Source organism: Hyperolius riggenbachi, chromosome 4 (assembly GCF_040937935.1).
Source record: "Hyperolius riggenbachi isolate aHypRig1 chromosome 4, aHypRig1.pri, whole genome shotgun sequence".
Classification (NCBI taxonomy): domain Eukaryota; kingdom Metazoa; phylum Chordata; class Amphibia; order Anura; family Hyperoliidae; genus Hyperolius; species Hyperolius riggenbachi.
This window is the reverse complement of record NC_090649.1, coordinates 130,923,687-130,942,260: the sequence shown is the minus strand read 5'-3', so window position 1 is coordinate 130,942,260 and position 18,574 is coordinate 130,923,687. Positions and strand designations below refer to the sequence as shown.

At 42.2% G+C, this 18,574-nt stretch overlaps 1 protein-coding gene across 4 annotated transcripts in view; it reads left to right on the top strand.

Moving 5' to 3' along the window:
• The window catches only part of NGEF (neuronal guanine nucleotide exchange factor), a 269,544-nt gene that overhangs the window by 197,674 nt on the left and 53,296 nt on the right, over positions 1 to 18,574 (top strand). For all 4 annotated transcript variants that reach the window (XM_068280688.1, XM_068280689.1, XM_068280690.1 and 1 more), the window contains 4 exons: positions 9,247 to 9,386; positions 9,931 to 10,205; positions 13,502 to 13,662; positions 17,764 to 17,916. In XM_068280688.1, the coding sequence (XP_068136789.1) occupies positions 9,247 to 9,386; positions 9,931 to 10,205; positions 13,502 to 13,662; positions 17,764 to 17,916 (729 nt within the window). The remainder of the gene's footprint in view (positions 1 to 9,246; positions 9,387 to 9,930; positions 10,206 to 13,501; positions 13,663 to 17,763; positions 17,917 to 18,574) is intronic.

Below are 18,574 nucleotides of genomic sequence, written 5' to 3'. Positions count from 1 at the left end.
GCATCCTTCAAGAAAAACATGATTTTCATGCAGGACAATGCTCCATCACACATGTCCAAATACTCCACAGCGTGGCTGTCAAGAAAGGGTATAAAAGAAGAAAAACTAATGACATGGCCTCCTTGTTCACCTGATCTGAACCCCATTGAGAACCTGTGGTCCATCATAAAATGTGAGATTTACAAGGAGGGAAAACAGTACACCTCTCTGAACAGTGTCTGGGAGGCTGTGGTTGCTGCTGCACGCAATGTTGATGGTGAACAGATCAAAACACTGACAGAATCCATGGATGGCAGGCTTTTGAGTGTCCTTGCAAAGGAAGGTGGCTATATTGGTCACTGATTTGTTTTTGTTTTGTTTTTGAATGTCAGAAATGTATATTTGTGAATGTTGAGATGTTATATTGGTTTCACTGGTAAAAAATAAATAATTGAAATGGGTATATATTTATTTTTTGTTAAGTTGCCTAATAATTATGCACAGTAATAGTCACCTGCACACACAGATATGCCCCTAAAATAGCTAAAACTAAAAACAAACTAAAAACTACTTTTAAAAATATTCAGCTTTGATATTAATGAGTTTTTTGGGTTCATTGAGAACATGGTTGTTGTTCAATAATAAAATTATTCCTCAAAAATACCACTTGCCTAATAATTCTGCACTCCCTGTACATAAAGTGGAATTGACACATGATGATCACGTGATTCTGACCAGTCAACTAACCACTCAGGAGAGTCTCAGGAATTCTGTTAAAAACTGATTATAGATCATGTTGTACTCCTAGACATCCAAGAAAAGAATTGACTTCAAGGAGATGGCAATCATTTAACTGATAAGTCAGAACTAATTTATTGTGTGGTCACTTTAACTATTTGACCACTGAGGGGCTTTTCCCCTTGAGGACCAGAGCATTTTCCACCTTTCAGCGCTCCTACCATTAATTTGCCAATAACTTTATCACTACTTATCACAACAAAATAATTTATATTTTTTTCCCCACCAATTAGGCTTTCTTTGAGTGGCAAATGATGCTGAATTGTTTTATTTTAAATGCATTTTAATGGGAAAAATAAGAAAAACAAATAGAAAAAAAATCATTATTTCTCGGTTGTCAGCCATTATAGTCTTAAAATAATACATGCTACCGTAATTAAAACCTACATATGTTATTTGCCTATTTGTTCCAGTTATTATACAGTTTAAATTATGTCCCTATCCCAGTTAATGGTGACAATATTTTATTTGAAAATAAAGGTGTATTTTTTCAGTTTTGCGTCCGTCACTAATTACAAGCCCTTATTTGCCAAAAAAAAAAGTAATATACATTCTTGACATACTTATTAAAACAGTTTAGTCCCTAAGTTAACTATGTATTTTGCGGGAGCAAACGGAAGCATGCACAGCAGGGATTGCGGCAATAGAATAATACATACGTCCCTGGGACTTCAGATGAAAGCCAAACACACTGGGTACCTGGAAACCACTGTTGAAGGGTCCTCTGGACCTCAACGGAGCCCGTGCCTTGTCTCAGCTGGATTGCTCCTACGGCTTCAGGGTATCTTCCACACAAAACAAGAGACGGCACACCACTGGCTGCAATAAACTTTGCTGTATTAGAACGAGTACACACTTCAGATGAAATCCTGCAGGATGTAGATATACCTACTGCGCCTGGTGCAGAAACTAGTTAAAGCTGGCCATACATCTAGCGATATTGCAGCCTGACCAACCATCCGCTTCCATAATTTTTTCGAACTGGATGAAAATCGGTGCCGCAAAAAGCATGCCCGATCGACGATTTAAATCTGTCGAATTGTGGGTCATGCATGCTTTTAATATCAAAGTAGAAAACACCAGAAAACGTCGTACTGTGAAGACCGATGAACACAACAGACGCCCGGCCACTGTCCTCCCAAACTTAAATGTGCTCCCCGTCAGTGCAGGTGGAGCAGGTGAAATTACAATGGACAGGCACCAGGGGGCAGATCAGGTTATCTCAGGTCCTGATCCTTGCCATGCTGAGCCTGACTTGAGTACTGCCATAGACCGCAATGTTAAAGGGTCTATAATGGCACAGGGGTTTCTGTAATTATGTAACCCCCCCGAGTTGCTACAACTCGGAGGGGGAATAGTATTTAGCATATCCCCAGAGTTTCAGTGGGAGCAGGCGGAGCTGTCTTTCCATTCACCTTGCATCCAACTGACCAGCGACAGGGTTATACCTACTGTCGGAGGCAGGGACCATAAACATTGGGGGGGGGGGGGGGGACAGCGGCAGAGGCAGTGTCACAAGGCCGATTCCTCTAGAGATGTCATGCTGAAATTGATCCAGAATCGGCCTGTGATGTATGGGCAGCCAGCAGATCTCTCTCCAATCAGATTCAATCAGAGAGATCTCTTTTAGTCGATATGCCCATACATCGCTAGATGTAGGGGCACCTTAAGACTGACTTCTGTAAGACAAAAGCAATGCTGATATGTAACATTCAGTAAGCTGTAGCCAAAGGACAGAATGATCTTGTTTTAGGAAACTGAAGTATTATTGCTTGCTATCGCACATAAGGTGACTTACAATCTGGATTCCTCTCAGAAAATATGGGCATCTGGCATGTTTAATAATGGCTCTAGTCGCAGAGCTGTACCCCGTATTATCAAGTTTTCCAAAAGCTATGCTGTTTAATACAAGACTGCATTCTTTCTGTTGTGTTCATCTTCACTGAAGCAAATAATAATAGTACATCAGCCTCTGTACTATAAATACATTGCATGAGTAATAGTGTGCCTTTTGAATGAGCCTGGCTATTGATACCTGCTATGTTTTACTTTCCATACAATTACCGATTCCTGCCACACCCTGATAGTTGGCACCCTATTGGAAAAGAAAAGCAAAGCAGGATGCTGATAAACAGGACCCTTACAAGGTGCTCAGAAAGGCGCGCATACGTGGCATAGTTCTCTTACTTAAAGTAGATCCGAGATGAACTTTTACTCATTGCATAATTGTGTTCCTTTCCTATTGTTTATAGGGCATTCCTCAAGCCAAATACTTTTTTGTTTTTGTTTTAATACTCTAATTCCCTATAAACTAAACAAACCTTTCAGAAAGCCTTGGCATTTTCAGACAGTAGCAAGGGCTCATGGGAGCTCAGTCTGGGCAGTAGGACCGGGAGGTATTACTAGCCAGAGATTTCAGAGGCGGAAGGGAGGAGGAGGGGGGATTAGGCTGAGTGCTGAAGATGCAGATAAGCTTACCTATGTGTAATGTTTACAAACAACGTGGCTGCTGTCATTGTATCACAGGAAGAAATAATCATATTCTGTTGAAGCTGTTTGCAGCTAGATTTGCTGTCTAAACTTTAGATAAGATATATAGACAAGTTACTTGTTATAGTTTTTCATCTCGGATCCACTTTAAGCCGTTGTAGTGGTTTGTTTTGTTTATCCATTTGTCTCTGCTATTCTCATCTGTGCAAAAGACATAGTGCCTCTTGGGTACACTACAGTTCGCATTAGGGCAATAAGTGGAGAAGGGGGTTATATGAATGTGAGTGATGTTTGCAGCGGGGAAGGGTGTGGCCATTTGTAGAGAAAATAGTGGAATGCTACATTTATTTTTTTTAATATTCTAAGATGGTGGTGATGGGCGGGGCAAAGACATAGATCATTATGGGGGTTGGCCTGTAAATGTGGGGGCAGACAGATACATAATGAGCTTGGCAAACAAAAATAAGATTGACTTCATTCCGTTGGGGTATAGCAGAAGATCAGCAACAGTACCTTAAGCTTGCAAATTGCTTTATCTTCATGCAATGAAGATTATATCATTCAGCAACACAAGTATCAGGTGCTTTAGAAACAGTGGAGTGGCTGGTGTGGGGACCAATGTGCCTGACAGCCGTTTTGTGCTGCTCTGGCGCTTCCACAGAGGCTCAGTTAGTATGTTTTGTTTTTGTCTTGCTCCTCCCAGCAGTGTCATGTTTTTCAACCACACCTTCCTTATTATCTGATTGTGCCCCACCCTTTTTCGTCCAACATTTGTAGTGCAAGGGATGGCTTCTGCATTGCCATAGCACCCTTCTTGCATTACATGAGGCTTATTGCTCCACCCCCTGGCACACACGCTGATCACATGGCTTCTGCCATGTTTTAAGTCTCTGTTTGCTCATCCCTGCAACAGTATGCTTTGTCATGTGTTTTTATCGAGCCTTCGTTTTTTGACTTTGAATTATGAAGGGCCTCCAATTTAGAGAATACATTTGGGGTAATAGTGAATTCTTAACAGGTGTGTGTGTGTGTATATATATATATATATATATATATATATATATATATATATATATATATATATACATATATACGCACACATAATACACACACAATTATTTAGCCACTATAATCTAGTTAGGTATTAAATTCGTACTTAAACACAGGAAGTATCAGTACAGTAGGCGCTTATTCCTGGGGGTGTTGCTCAGCCATACATGGTGGGACAAGGGTAAAGGCACAGACCTGGCTCTGCTGTTCTGTGCCATTGTGCTGTTAAAAGTAGACATACTGAATCTGTTGGGCATGTATACCATATTTTGAGGGTTTTTTTGCCAATGGAAACATGAATAATGGAAATAAAGTGTAAAATAAGCTTCAGTAAAAATATTCATTGGAGTATATTTGAATTACCTCTTGTTATATATTGAAGAGCGCTGTTGCCATAGATAGGGTCAAAGCAATCAGGGACCTTTTTTTGGTATTATGGAATGCCGCAGATTATTGATTTGTAAATGTCGTCACGGCTATACCACATTGCTTAACTATTTTTCTTGTGTTCATGCATTCAAAATTTCTGCTGTTTCCTTTCATAGGCTTCTGGATAGACAGGGATCGATTACCTTGCATTCTCCTGTTCTCATCCATTAAATACACAGAAATCAATCTTTAGTTATAGCCCCGAATACTTCAAATAAATTAATCTTAGTTTTTATCATTTTTATCTTTTATTTTTTTTTTTCCCAAGTAAAACTCCAGCTTTACAGTTTCAAAATGTATTTTAAGCCCTGATATAATTTATATCCAGATTAAAAAATTACTTAAAAGAAACCTGACCTGAGGCAAAACTACCTTTTTTTTTACTTACCTACTAAGTTAAGTACAGAGGTATGTTCATGTTGGGTCCACATACCTCTGTGCATTGTCCTTTTCTCTCCTCATTACCCCTGGACTTCGTAATCACTCCTTGAAAAATATTACTTTTGGCTAAAGTCAGATTTTCAGACCAGGAAGAGGCTGGCTTGTGGTGGTGTTCCTTCCCATCACCTTCCCATTTCTTCCTCTTCCCCGCTCCTGAAAGGTAGTGAATGGGACAGGGAAGAGGAGGGAATGGGAAGGTGGTAGGAGGGCACGTTGTGACAAGCCTTCCTCTTCCTGTCAGAAGATATACATTTAGCTGAAAGTCAAATATTAAATAGTCATGGGGATCAGAAGGAACAAGGGGGTTGATGTACGAAGCTGCAGTAATATTGCTATGCACATAGCAATATTATTGTGTTACTACCAGTAACAGGCGCGAGGGATGTTATTAGCTCAACCTGTGGTACTAGAGTACCATTAGGGTTTCTATGGCAACGTGCATTAGTACCGCTGTTGCCACAGCGATGCCTGTGTTACTCAAGTACCTTGGGTCGTGCCAATAGTGTAACTCCCAGGAACATGCTGCCTGTAGAAAGCACACCTGAAGGAATATGAAGGCTGACATATTTATTTCCCTTTTAAACAATTCAATTTCCTGGCTATCCTGCTTATCTTCTGCCTCTAACACTTTGGCCGCAATTCATAAAGCATTACCGCATGCGTTATCGCCCAAGCGGTAAATTACCGCATGGTATGTTTTTGTTAGTGGATTCAGAAAATTTAACGCATGTTTACCGCACGGTAATAGTTCGGTAATGGTGCGGTAATGTAAACGTTGTTTGTGTCGGTAAAGTGAATGATGTGTATTCACTTTACTGTGTACAGCCCTGCGATCCACGGCAGCGCTGTACTGGGGAAAGCCGTATCGCTGTGATAGGCTGACGGGCGAGGGAGGGTTAGGAAAAAAAAAAAACACGGGGAAATTTAATTTAAAAAAAAATAAAATAAATATTTATGAAAAATAAACAAACAATCGTGGGGGTGATCTGACCCCACCAACAGAGAGCTCTATTGGTGGTGAGACAAGGGGGGGGTTGGGGAATCACTTGTGTGCCGAGTTGTGCGGCCCTGCAGCTTGGCCTTAAAGCTACAGTGGCCCAATTCGAATAAAATGGCCTGGTCACTAGGGGGGTTTAACACCACTGTCCTCAATTGGTTACCTCCAATTAAAATGGCAAAATTTGATGCATCTCAAGTTGGCAACTGCTGGCGTTGTGACTCTCCTAATGCAGACTTTCTTCAAATCTTCTGGACTTGTCCTAAAGCTGGCCACTAACGGTCCAATTTCTAGCGAAAAATCGTTCGAGCGATCAGAAATTCTGATCGGACGAAAAATCGTTCACTACACCATCAACTAACCAATCATTGCTTCCTATCTATCACGACCACCAAGAAAATCCAAATTTTCGTTCGTCGAAAATTCATTTGGCCGACATTTTTTTCACTCGTTCATAATCGATTGTGTCCACCAATGGAGATTATTTACAACCAATCCGATCAGAATTTCTGATCGCTCGAACGATTTTTCGCTAGAAATTGGACCGTTAGTGGCCAGCTTTAGATTTCTTCTATCTGGTTGCAAGTATGCAAGTTTGAAATCCAGAGAGTCCACACACTGAGTAATGACCAAGTCCTTATTTAATCAATAATCGCGACACAAATCCATTCCATAAGGTTATGGATTGGATTTGTGTCACGATTATTGAATAAATAAGGACATGGTCATTACTGAGTGTGCGAACCCTCTGGATTTCTCCAGAAATAGCTTTGGGGGGGCTATAAAATCTTATTGGAGGGGGACAGAAGAGAACTGGGGGAACGGTGGGCATGAGGACAGTGCGGTACACATGCCTGCTCCCCCGTTTTTAATTTTTATTGCGGCACTAAGATATCCTTTGAGCCACAGACCTTTAAACAAGGTTGAAGATCAAGCTTGTTTCAGGTGTGTGATTCAGACACTGATGGAGCCAAACAGATGGGCAGGACTGCCAGGCAGCTGGTATTGTTTAAAATGAAATAAATATGGCAGCCACCAAATGCTTGTCACTAAACGATTCACTCCTGGTGGTCTATTAAAAACCGCCAGGGGGCAGTGCAGCCGTTTTTTGTAATTTTTTTTTTTTTAAATCATGTAGCGAGCCTAGGGCTCGCTACATGATAGCCGCTGTGCAGCGGCATCCCCCTACCCTACGGGATTTCCTGGAGGGCTTCCCTGTCACCATGGCGACGGGATGACGTCATCGGGAGTCCCGATCCACCCGATCGGTGTGCTCACGCAGCTAGCAAAGTGCAGCAAAAAAAAAAATTGTGCAAATCCAGCCCAGCAGGGCCTGAGAAAACCTCCTGCGCGGCTTACCCCGGGAAGGTTAAACTGCCCAAAAATGTGTTGTAAAAGCATCCCTCCCATGATGCATTGTACCTTTCAGGGGAAGGAAGGAACAATACGTGACATCTTCACCATTTGTTTGGCTCCAGAGTCTGCAGAGGTCTGTCTGAGACCTGACCTGAGACACATAACAGTCTCTAGGCTGACCGGAACATTTCTGACAGTCACAGAGGTGCCAAGCGTAGTTTGGACAACCAGCCGTGATACTCCGTATGTCTATTGCCTGATGAAGCGGGATTGTGCCCGTGAAACGCGTTGCGAATTAATTGTGGAGTATTAAATTTAATTGTCTGTTTCTCAAGTGACAAAACTTCATGTCCTTTTTGGAGTGACCGGTCCACCGCCGCCACCCGAATGTTTTAAACTTTTTAGCATACTTTTATTCTTTTGGCGCCTCTGCACAGCTTACTATTTCTGACAGGCAGATCTATTAGATTCTGCGGCAATGTTCTTGAGGGGATTATTTTTATCATACAGATGACATCAAGTTTACAAGGTAAATTAATGGATTTGTTTTAAAGTTTGCATTCAATTTGTACAAGACAGAGTTTGCTACAGGTAAAAAATGGTTTCAACTGCATATTGAACTTGAAAAATGTATATATAAGCTAAACAAATGTTTCCTGTTTTACATAGGTTAAAGTGATTAATACTTAGTAAATTTACCGGTTATTGAGATTTATGGTAACACATTGCTGACGATCATACACGCAGTTTATTTATCACCGAGAAAAGCTTAGTTAGTTAAGTTGCAATTAGGAAATGGTAAGAATTCAAGAGCTGGTGTATTGGGCTTTGATGCAAATTTGGCCACAGATAGCTGAGCCATAGAATCCTTAAAGTACACCTAAACCTAGAGGGATATGGATGTTTCCTTTTATACAATACCAGCTGCCTGACATCCTACTGATCTCTTTAGTTGCAGTAGTGGCTGAATCACACACCTGAAACAAGCATGCAGCTAATCCAGTCAGACTTCAGTCAGAGCACCTGATCTGCATGCTTGTTCAGGGGCTGTGGCTTAAAGTATTAGAACCACAGGATTAGCAGGAGAGTCAGGCAACTGGTATTATTTAAAAAGCAAAATCCATATCCTTCTCAGTTTAGGTTCACTTTAACCCATTAGAGTTACTGTATCACACTGTGAAACGTTGTAATAAAGATTTGTCATATTTTTTCTACCTTAAACATTATTTCTCATATTTTTGAGTGGTGCTGTTCAAAAAGGGTTTCTTTCCTCTCCAAAGTGCAAAAAAATTAGTTACTGTATCACGTTTGGTGCATTGCTTTTGACCTCAATCGGCAGAACACATTGAGCTATAAATTCATAAAAAAGCTTTGATCTCCCTCTCTAGCAGAAAATATGGAAACTGAATTTAGAAGTCCTCTGTTATTGTCTCACACTGCCCCCTAGTGACAAGAGGCCATACATACACATTATTGCAGTACTCTATAGAAGCAAAACAATGTAACCAAGAAATAAACAAAAGTGCTAAAATAAATTGGCCTGGAGTATGTGCAAGCCTCTAAATACATTGGCTGCTAAAGTGTTAAATGGTGCATCTCATTAATGAATTCCAGTAGACAAATAATGGCCTGGTGGATTTGAGACTAGTGCAGTTTTACTTTTTTATTACAATGTCAACTAATCCTGAATCTTCTGTTTCTTACAGAGAGTATTTTCACTCTGAAGATTCCAGCAATGCTACAGCAGACAGCCCTTCCCCTAATGAGTGTGCCACGTCCACCCCAGACACACTGCCAACTGTTCATCCCGCACAAGCAGATTCCTGGAAAACAATCATGGGCATAGGTAAGAAATACAGGGAGACTAAGATGGAACCTCCATATACAGTGCTATAAAAATGCTATTTGTACACAATTCACTAGCAAGTGCCCAGCTGGTGCACAGGAGCAGCTGATTGGCAGTAAATTCACTACCTTCTGTCTCCTATGTGAAAGTGTGTTGAAATAAATAACAAGAGTTCCTGCTTTGTGCAGCTAATTACTCATGCAGGGAAAGATAAGTACCTGGGCAGTCTATGCTGCAAACATAGTACAGATTACTGCCTCGAAAAGGAGTACAGTTTGTACTTGTGGTTAGTTTTGGAAACTTGTAGCTGGCTGCAGGTAATTTATTATGATAATAAATTGCAAGATATGTGCATAACCGATACATATTTATAGCAACTGTTTTAGCAAGTGGAATTTCACTATAAATGAGTTTGCCTCAAGGAATTTCCTTGGCTCACTTCAAGCATCAGCTAATTCATGATTGGTGAGCTCTGTGCTGTACTTACTATGTTTATTATGAAACTTAAAGTTTTGATTTTTTGTTTTGTTTTTTTCTTCTGGAGAGTTCCTATACCAGGAATACCGGGATAAATCCACACAGCATGAGATCCAAGCTCGAAGACTTCAAGACAATTATGCACGGAGACCTAAAAGCCCAGATAGCCCTAAATCTCCAGAGCAGGGGTCATCCCCACCCACAGAGCATCACAGATCTAACTCAACACTAAGTCGTTTACAAAACTCCTGTTCTGGCTTCAATCTGTGGCAAGACCTGCCAGAAATCAAAGATAGCAGAGTTCTAACCCTGCTGAAGCCCCAAGAAGTCAAACTTCAAGAGGTACGTTTCAAAAAGGGTCAACATCATGTATTATTTAAAGAAAATCTGTAAGAAACAACCCCCCTCGGGAGGGGGAAGCCTCTGGATCCTAATGAGGCTTTACCCACCCTTTCAAGCCTTTGTGATCCAGCACTGGAAATACTCGAACACCAACGAGGTGGATATTTACCTACTGCGGAAATAGTCGCGCCCAATCGGGTCCGCTCTACAGCACAGGGAACTCGCATCTTCGGAGCAAAGCAGACCCAATCAGGCTCGGCTATGCCCGCCTGAGCCCAATTGGAAAGACGCTACTGCATCTGCACTGGAGCCGGAAAGGTAAATATTGCAGGCATGCGCCTCCGCCACAGGCAACATCCTTGTCGGCTGTGGTTTTGGGGAGCCAGCACTGGATCCCTGTACTGGGTCCAGTGCTCTTCAATTTATTTATTAATGACCTAGTAGATGCAGTAGTAGTTGCTATGTTTGCCGATAATACAAAATTGTGCAGAATCATCAACTCTCAGGAAGATAGTGTCATATTGCAATAGGATCTGGATAGAATGGCTATATGGGCACATAAATGGCAGATGAAATTCAATGTTGAAAATTGTAAAGTCATGCATTTTAGTCGTACCAATGGTCTACCACCATACAAAATAAATAGGATATGTTGGGGACATCAAACTTGGAGAAGGACTTAGGAGTACTCATAGACAACAAGTTAAATAATCATACTCAATGCAAAGCCGCTGCAGCTAAAGCTAACAAAATTTTAGGATGCATTAAAAGGGAAATAAAAACTCGAGATGCTAGCATAATATTGCCCCTGTTTAACTCTCTAGTAAGGCCACATCTGGAATATGGAATTCAGTTCTAGGCACCACATTACAGGAAAGATATTGCAGTTTTAGAGCAGGCGCAGAGACGAGCAACAAAATTGATATGTGGGATGGAAAGTCTCACTTACCAAGAAAGGTTAGATAAACTGGGTTTATTTAGTCAAGAGAAAAGATGCCTTAGAGGGGATCTAATTAACATGTATAAATACATCAGAGGGCAATATAAAAGCTTGGCGAATGAGCTTTTTGTCCCTAGGCCTTCTCAAAGGACTAGAGGACATGATCTGCGCATGGAGGAAAAACGTTTTAGCTGTTTATTTAGGAAAAGGGTTCTTTAGAGAAAGAGTGATTAAGATGTGGAATGCATTGCCACAGAAAGTAGTTATGGCAAATTCTATACCTGCGTTTAAAGTTGGCTTAGATGCTTTCCTTGCGTTGAAAGACATCCATGGCTACAATTACTAGGTAATGCCCAATGATGTTGATACAGGGATTTTATCTGATTGGCATCTGGAGTCAGGAAGGAATTTTTTTCCCTTTTTGGGGCTAAATGGACCATGCCTTGTAAGGGTTTTTCGCCTTCCTCTGGATCAACAGGGATATGTGAGGGAGCAGGCTGGTGTTGTACTTTGTTCTCTGGTTTAACTCGATGGACGTATGTCTTTTTTAACCCAAATAACTATGTAACTATGTAAGAACAGAAACAAGGGGTACCATTACTGCTGAGTTCTGTCCCAAGAAAGGTGTTTTTCGATATCATGGCACACTGGCTGTCATTTCGTTTTTGAGCTAGAGGCTTATTCAGTAGTGAATCCAGGATGCCGCACCTTTGGAAACTGCACTACTAAGAACAGTTTGGTAATTGAATAACTGGCCACATAAGGCAGATGGCACCTCTAGATATAATCCATTCTCTGCTGTGGACAGCCATATCATTGGTGACTGACAACAATGAAAACTGACATCAGCTGGCATACAGTAGTAGACTATACAAGTCCCTCAGAGATATAAGTAGCTGGTAGCTAAATTTAAACTTAGCAGCATTCATTGGCCTGTACTCATTACGGTATTCAACATTTTTCATTGTAATTGCCACTATGGTTCGTGCATGCGAGAGGAATCGGCGCGGCAGACGTGGGCGCAGGATACAGCTGGTATATCGCTGATCCTGCTGCTGCACAAGTTCCCGGCTGTGTTAAATACTATTCCCCCTCCAGGCCGCCATGGATGGTGGGGAACGAAATAATTCGGCTTCCAGCAATTGCTGGAAGCTGAATTATTGTGTTTCAAAAGTAACTTCAGCTCCGTCTTCTGGCGGCGCCGAAGTGACTCCCCGTGCGCCCAAGTCTCCTGCGTTGGATTCACTGTGTTCGATGGATTGTTGTTTCTGACTGTTCATTCACTAGAACAATGCCTATATTTTTCCCGGAGCAAGAGAAATAGAGTGTAAGCTTCAACAATGTCTCCCAAATGTAGCGGCTTCACAGGTCTGCATAGATTTATGCATATTCCTCTTAGTGTGTGTGTGTGTGTGTGTATATATATATATATATATATATATATATATATATATATTTTTTTTTTTTTTTTTCTTCTTTTCTTTTTTTTTGCATCACCCTCTTCTCGATGCCCATGTGTATAAGCCCCCTTACTCCTCTTCTTTGTATTTGAACCACTAGGGATGGTCGATAAGATACAAATAGCTCTGAGTTGATGCAGGATTATGTAAATTCTGTATGCACCTTTTTGCAGCTTGAGAATGAACAAATCGTTTCTCTCCTTAGGATTTCATTGATCCATTTTCAAACTGCATACATTTGCACACCTAATTAGCATTATCCTGCATCAGCTATTTCCTCCTCATTGACCATCCCTAGCAACTACTTCATGTGCACATGAAGCACCCCAATGCATTACAATGCCCATATGCAGGTCCCATGGAGCTGCATGGAGTCAGCCTTCCTCCTGTTCCATGTTCTTTATTGTGCAGCATATCCCTGTGTTTCAGATGCAGACTTCCTCAGTCAGCAGCTCTTTTTGTTCCATGGACATCTCACTCTATGTAGCAGAACCCCTTTTCCATAGGCAGCCCTCTATATGTAGCAGAACCTCTCTCCCATGGGCAGCCCTCTATATGTAACAGAACGTCTCTACCATGGGCAGAGATATGTAGCAGATCCTCTCTTCCATGTGCTGCCTCCTTACTTCACTGTAGCCTCTTTTTCCATATACAGAAGCTTCCAAAGTCTTGGAGGGATGAACTTCTGCAAATACCATTTAGGTCAAAGTCTCACAGAAGTATCTTACAACATCTCTTTCCCCTCATCCTGCATTGAAAGCTCTCTGCAGTACGATTCTTGGCATTTTCTTACCTGAAGCTTATTGGCTGATCCCTTTTATCACCACTCATTTTGTGTTACGATTTTGCACCATGCATTAAAATTAAGCAAAATAATTTTTGATTTGTGTTTTCAGGCCATGTTTGAGCTGGTTACCTCTGAAGCGTCCTATTACAAGAGTCTGCAACTTCTTGTGTCTCATTTCATGGAGAGTGAGAGGCTGAAAGCAACCCTCCATCCATCAGAAGTACACTTCATATTCTCCAATGTACTGGAAGTCATGACCACTAGCGAGAGGCAAGTGTTTACAAAGAGGATGGTAGCACTGTCCATCATTTAGTCCTTCAATCTATGCCTATTTGTGCTTGTTTACCAGCATGCTTAGTGTCAGGCTCTTGTTGATCTCGTCATTGGGGATTGGTGTAGGCACTTCCAGGGTGTGGAGTCTAAGTGCTCACAGGTCTTCACCAAAGCACTTCCGCAAAGGATGATGGGCCATTGCTACAAATCATTTACTGTAACACCGCTTAGGGTTTCCAAGGTTACTAGGCAACTTTATTCATCAATTATCAAAAAGACCAAGGGCCAACGAAGTGCTCTCATACACATGTGACTTGCATTAGTCAGTACACACACTCACACACTCACACACTCTGGTACCGAGTTTCCCGAGTTTTCAGAGAGGGGGAGGAAAGCAGAATGCTAGTGGCAGGTATAAGCTGCAAGCACACAAACCATCAGAGATGTATATCTCAAGCAACACCATGAAATAGTTTCACCCAAAGCTGTACAGTCCAATAGGCAGTTGATTTTCTCACATCTTTTGCAACCTGGAGCTCCCAGGGTATTTGCCAAGGTGAGGGTACCGGCTGTACATACAGGGGTAGGTACACTATGGCTGAGTCTCCAAATGGGCCACTGAGACTGTCTAGTAGTCTGCCTGTGTAGCAGTGTGCATACTGTTTCAATCAGCTGGTTCAGGCAAGCCGTGTATAACAACGCTCACTTGGCCAATGCAGGGACATAACCCCACCCACATACCTGTTGCACCTGTCCCCTTGCCTGCACACCCTGATGAAGCTCACAGAGGGCGGGCGCAACGATGCAAGTGGCATGTACATGGGAGTGCTCCGCCTTGACCCTTGTTTTAATAGTTTTATGGTCTTTATAACAACTGATGTCTAATAACCTTGGAAACCCTGAGTGGTGTCACAGTATGTGATCTGTGATCGTGCTTTCCATTTGGGACCCTGCTCCTGCATTCACAATCTAGGGACCTTGATGACTTGGTGAGATAGGCGGTCTATTTATTGTGTATTATGGGCCGTTGCCCCTAGCGTGTCACAGGCTACTTTGCTTCCTAGTGGACACCAGGTCATGAACCCTGGAACTTCTCCACCAATGGCGGAAATAACAGGAGGGTGAGAGGAGAAAAGTCATATATGTTTCACACTTGCATGATAGCTCTTCAGTGCATTGCAGCTCCACTTAATTAATAACAATTTGTCCAAAACAGCCAACTCTATGGCTACATGTATAGATACTGATTTAGTAAGCATCAGGTTTGCAAACCGTTTCCTTACTTTTACTCCCCCGGCAATCATAAGCCATGTGCAACATTTTTGTGAAGGTTCTCGCTTATTCATGTCATGGTATATCCACAATGGTGTAACTAAGGAGTTTGAGGCCCCAGTGCGAGTTTTACATGAAGCTCCAGGCACTCTACATACACGAGTCCCAAAAGCTACCAAGGACAGCTGCAGTGTCAGAGAGGTGTATTCAGGGTAGGGGAATGCTTATTATTGATTACCACTATGCAATGCACATATAGAGATGTTCATTACCAGCTTAGCACCAATGGAAAGCTAATAAAATGGATGGAGGGCCCCTAGTGGGCCCCTCTAGTTCAGGGGCCCCGGTGCGGTCACAACCTCTTCACCCCCTATTGCTATGCTACTGTATATCCAAAATCAGAATGAAGATAAGGTAACTTTAACTGAGCCTCTTTTTTGTGTTATATAAGTAATTGTAATTGTAATGAATGAGGGAGAATCCTAGGCAATTATAAGTACAGATAATCCACTTATTCCAGGCAACAATCTAACTAATTGACACTTATTTGACACTAATTGAAGCATGCAACAGTGATATGCAGGAAACCGAGGCTTCCTGCCATCAACCAAATATTAAATGGGCCGTTTCCAATCTTTTTTAACTGACTTGCATAGAACATTGTGACTTTTTCTGAATGTGATGTTAACCAGTGGCGTAGCAATAGGGGATCCAGCTGATAATGAACACCTGTATATGTGCATTGCATAGTGCATTGCATAGCGGTAATCCTTAAACTATTTCCTTACTCTATATACACCTCTCTGACACTGCAGGTGTCCTTGGTAATGATGGGCTCACGGATAGTAAAGTAGTAGAATCCGTGGTTCTAATGAGGCTTAATTGCCTCGGGTGTGCGGCTGGAGGAGAGGGGGTTAATTTCCCACCTGCCGCCGCTTCAATGCCTATCACAGACTCAGACACATCTAATGGGACGCGTTCCATGACTCAATACCACACACTTCCTCCTTCGGCCGGAAGGAATAAGTGGATGGTATTGAGTTGTGGAACGCGTCCCAGTCTGTGATACGCATAGAAGCGTCGGGAAGGTGGGTTATTAACCCCCTCTCTCCCAGCCGCACACCTGAGTCAATTAAGCCTCATTAGAATCACAGATTCAACTACTTTTCTATCCGTGAGCCCATCATTAGTCCTTGGTAGGTTTTGGGGCTCCTTGTCCAATAGAGTGCTTAGGGCCCCAAGTAAAACTGGTGCTCCAAGCTCCTTAGTTACGCCACTGATGTTAACAGTTATCGCTCTTCACATTACAGCATTTATATACCTAAACCACGTGTTATTACACTTCATCATCACTGAAATCAGTTGGGCCTTTCGTCAAAATCAATTCAAAGAAAACTGGAGTAAAAACCAGCAGTTGTCTTCAGCAATCAATCCGTTTTTAGCCAATAAATGATACAAGAAGTACAACAGGTTGCTCTGGCTAGCTGCATCATTTCTTGGCTCCAGTGTCTGCCTATTTCCATTGAAATAACCTCATGTACGCCTATGCACAATTCCATATTAGTGCTTCTGCATTACTAACTATCGCACTGCTGCCTGGCAACATATTTGTGCACAAACGTACTTGCATGCACATCTCTGAGCTCATGCACAGTAGCATGACATCTGGAATTAGCTCCGCAGTAATACATGTGAGAAAAAACTAAAATAAAATAAACCCATTGTCTGCATCCTACCTAATAAAACCCCTCTGTCTCTGCGTACCATGTCCGTGTGTGTGTCCCTGCGTGCTACTGCGCATCTGCCGCAGGGACAGCCATTGGACGGGAGCAGGACAGGCAGGGGGTCGGGCGGGCGCGCACGTGCGGTGGGGGCGCGCGCGCTGATAGGTGGCGGTGGTGACAGCCCTAGCCCGTTATTAAATGGGCTAAGGTGCCTAGTTTAATCATATTCTAAACATTTAAATTAAAAAATAAGTCCTGTTTGTAAGAATTATAAGATCCTGCCGCAGTGGCATAGGGATAACCATAGCAGCCATAGCGACTGCTATGGGGCCTGTATTAAAGGGGGGGGGGGTGGGTTCCAGGGTTTTTTTATGGTTAACCCTTCCTTGCTGTTGCTCTGGCTCTCAACCCAGAGAGCAGCCACCCCTTAATTGTGTATTCCCATCCTTCTTGGCTGCAGCAATGTGTGCTGTCACACACCACTTTTCTTTTTACCAGCCATTTACCTTTATTTAAAACTTGGGCCTCTTGTGCACATTATTTATTTTATTAACTAATATCAGCTATGTTAGCCATGCTGCCCCTTTAACTGTAGTACACTTCTAAAAATGCACACTAAACTGCCGCTATTAACTAGGAATTAAGAATTTTCTTATTATCATGCAGAACAGTCCACCCTGCTGGTTAGAGCTGTTTAAAGCCTCATCTACACGAGGCGATCCGGCGGCTCGATTAGCCGCCGGATCGCCTCTTCGCATCCCCGCGCATACCCGCCGTATCCCCGCGCGTGCGTCGCATTCGATCCGCCCTCGTCCCCGTCCGGCACCGCTTATTTTCCACTCAATTCCCTGCCATTGGGAACGAGCAGGGAATCGGCGGTGGCGAGATCCGACCTATCGGATCTTATCAATCGAGTGGCATCAGCGGCTCAATTGATAAGGCACATCGCCGAAACCTCAGGTGGGGGGGGAGGCAGTTTCACAGCCTACTCATTCTACTTACGATTATTTTCAAAATAGCTAACTTTTAATTATGCACAATTTCATGTAACTATGACCAATTCTCATGTAATAATGATTGTTTTTGTTTTAAATGTTTCTAGGTTCCTTCTGGATTTGGAGCAGAGACTTGAAGAGAATTTGGTTATTTCGGATGTTTGTGACATTGTCTTCAAGCATGCGGCCGATCACTTCACAGTCTATGTCACCTATGTCTGCAATCAGACCTATCAGGAGAGAGCGTACAGGAAGCTGCTGTGAGTTCAGAAATATACATCAAGCAATCTCTGCTCTCCTCTTATTTGTGTAGCACTGTGTCCTTATTTTTTTACTCTCCTTTCTTAACTGCTTAGCTTGAGCTTTGTGCAAAGTGTGATGTAATGGAATTTGTGAAATGGTGAGAAATGACATCTTCCTGCTGTGATGGTTCACCCCTTTTATCATTTGCCATCTATCTACCAGTGCGCTTCCATCATGTGACCCCCACTCTCTAAATAGAGAAAATAATGTGTTTTCTTTGTGTGATTATCTGCCAGCATAGGCCTGTCATGTCACCATATGTTTACCTCCTCCTAGCGCTTTGCATTTCCCTGTATCTATTGATTTACCTGGTAGCACAGATACGTGTCACATGGATTTGAGCATACAGATAATAGCGTCTAGGATAAACCAGTGTAATCTTAAAGGAACAATACAGCCAAAATGTATATTTTATTATTTGGATAATGGAAAAGCCAATTCGTCTGACAGATTTCTATGCACTTAATGTAATCATATGTTGGGATAAAAGGTCTAACTGCTATTGCTTGAGTGTTATGAAGATTGCCAAAGGAGTAGAAAGATACTGGTCCACATTTAGCAGGTAGAAACAATCATTAACCTTCTGCATTCACAGCAAGCTGGAACACTAGTAGT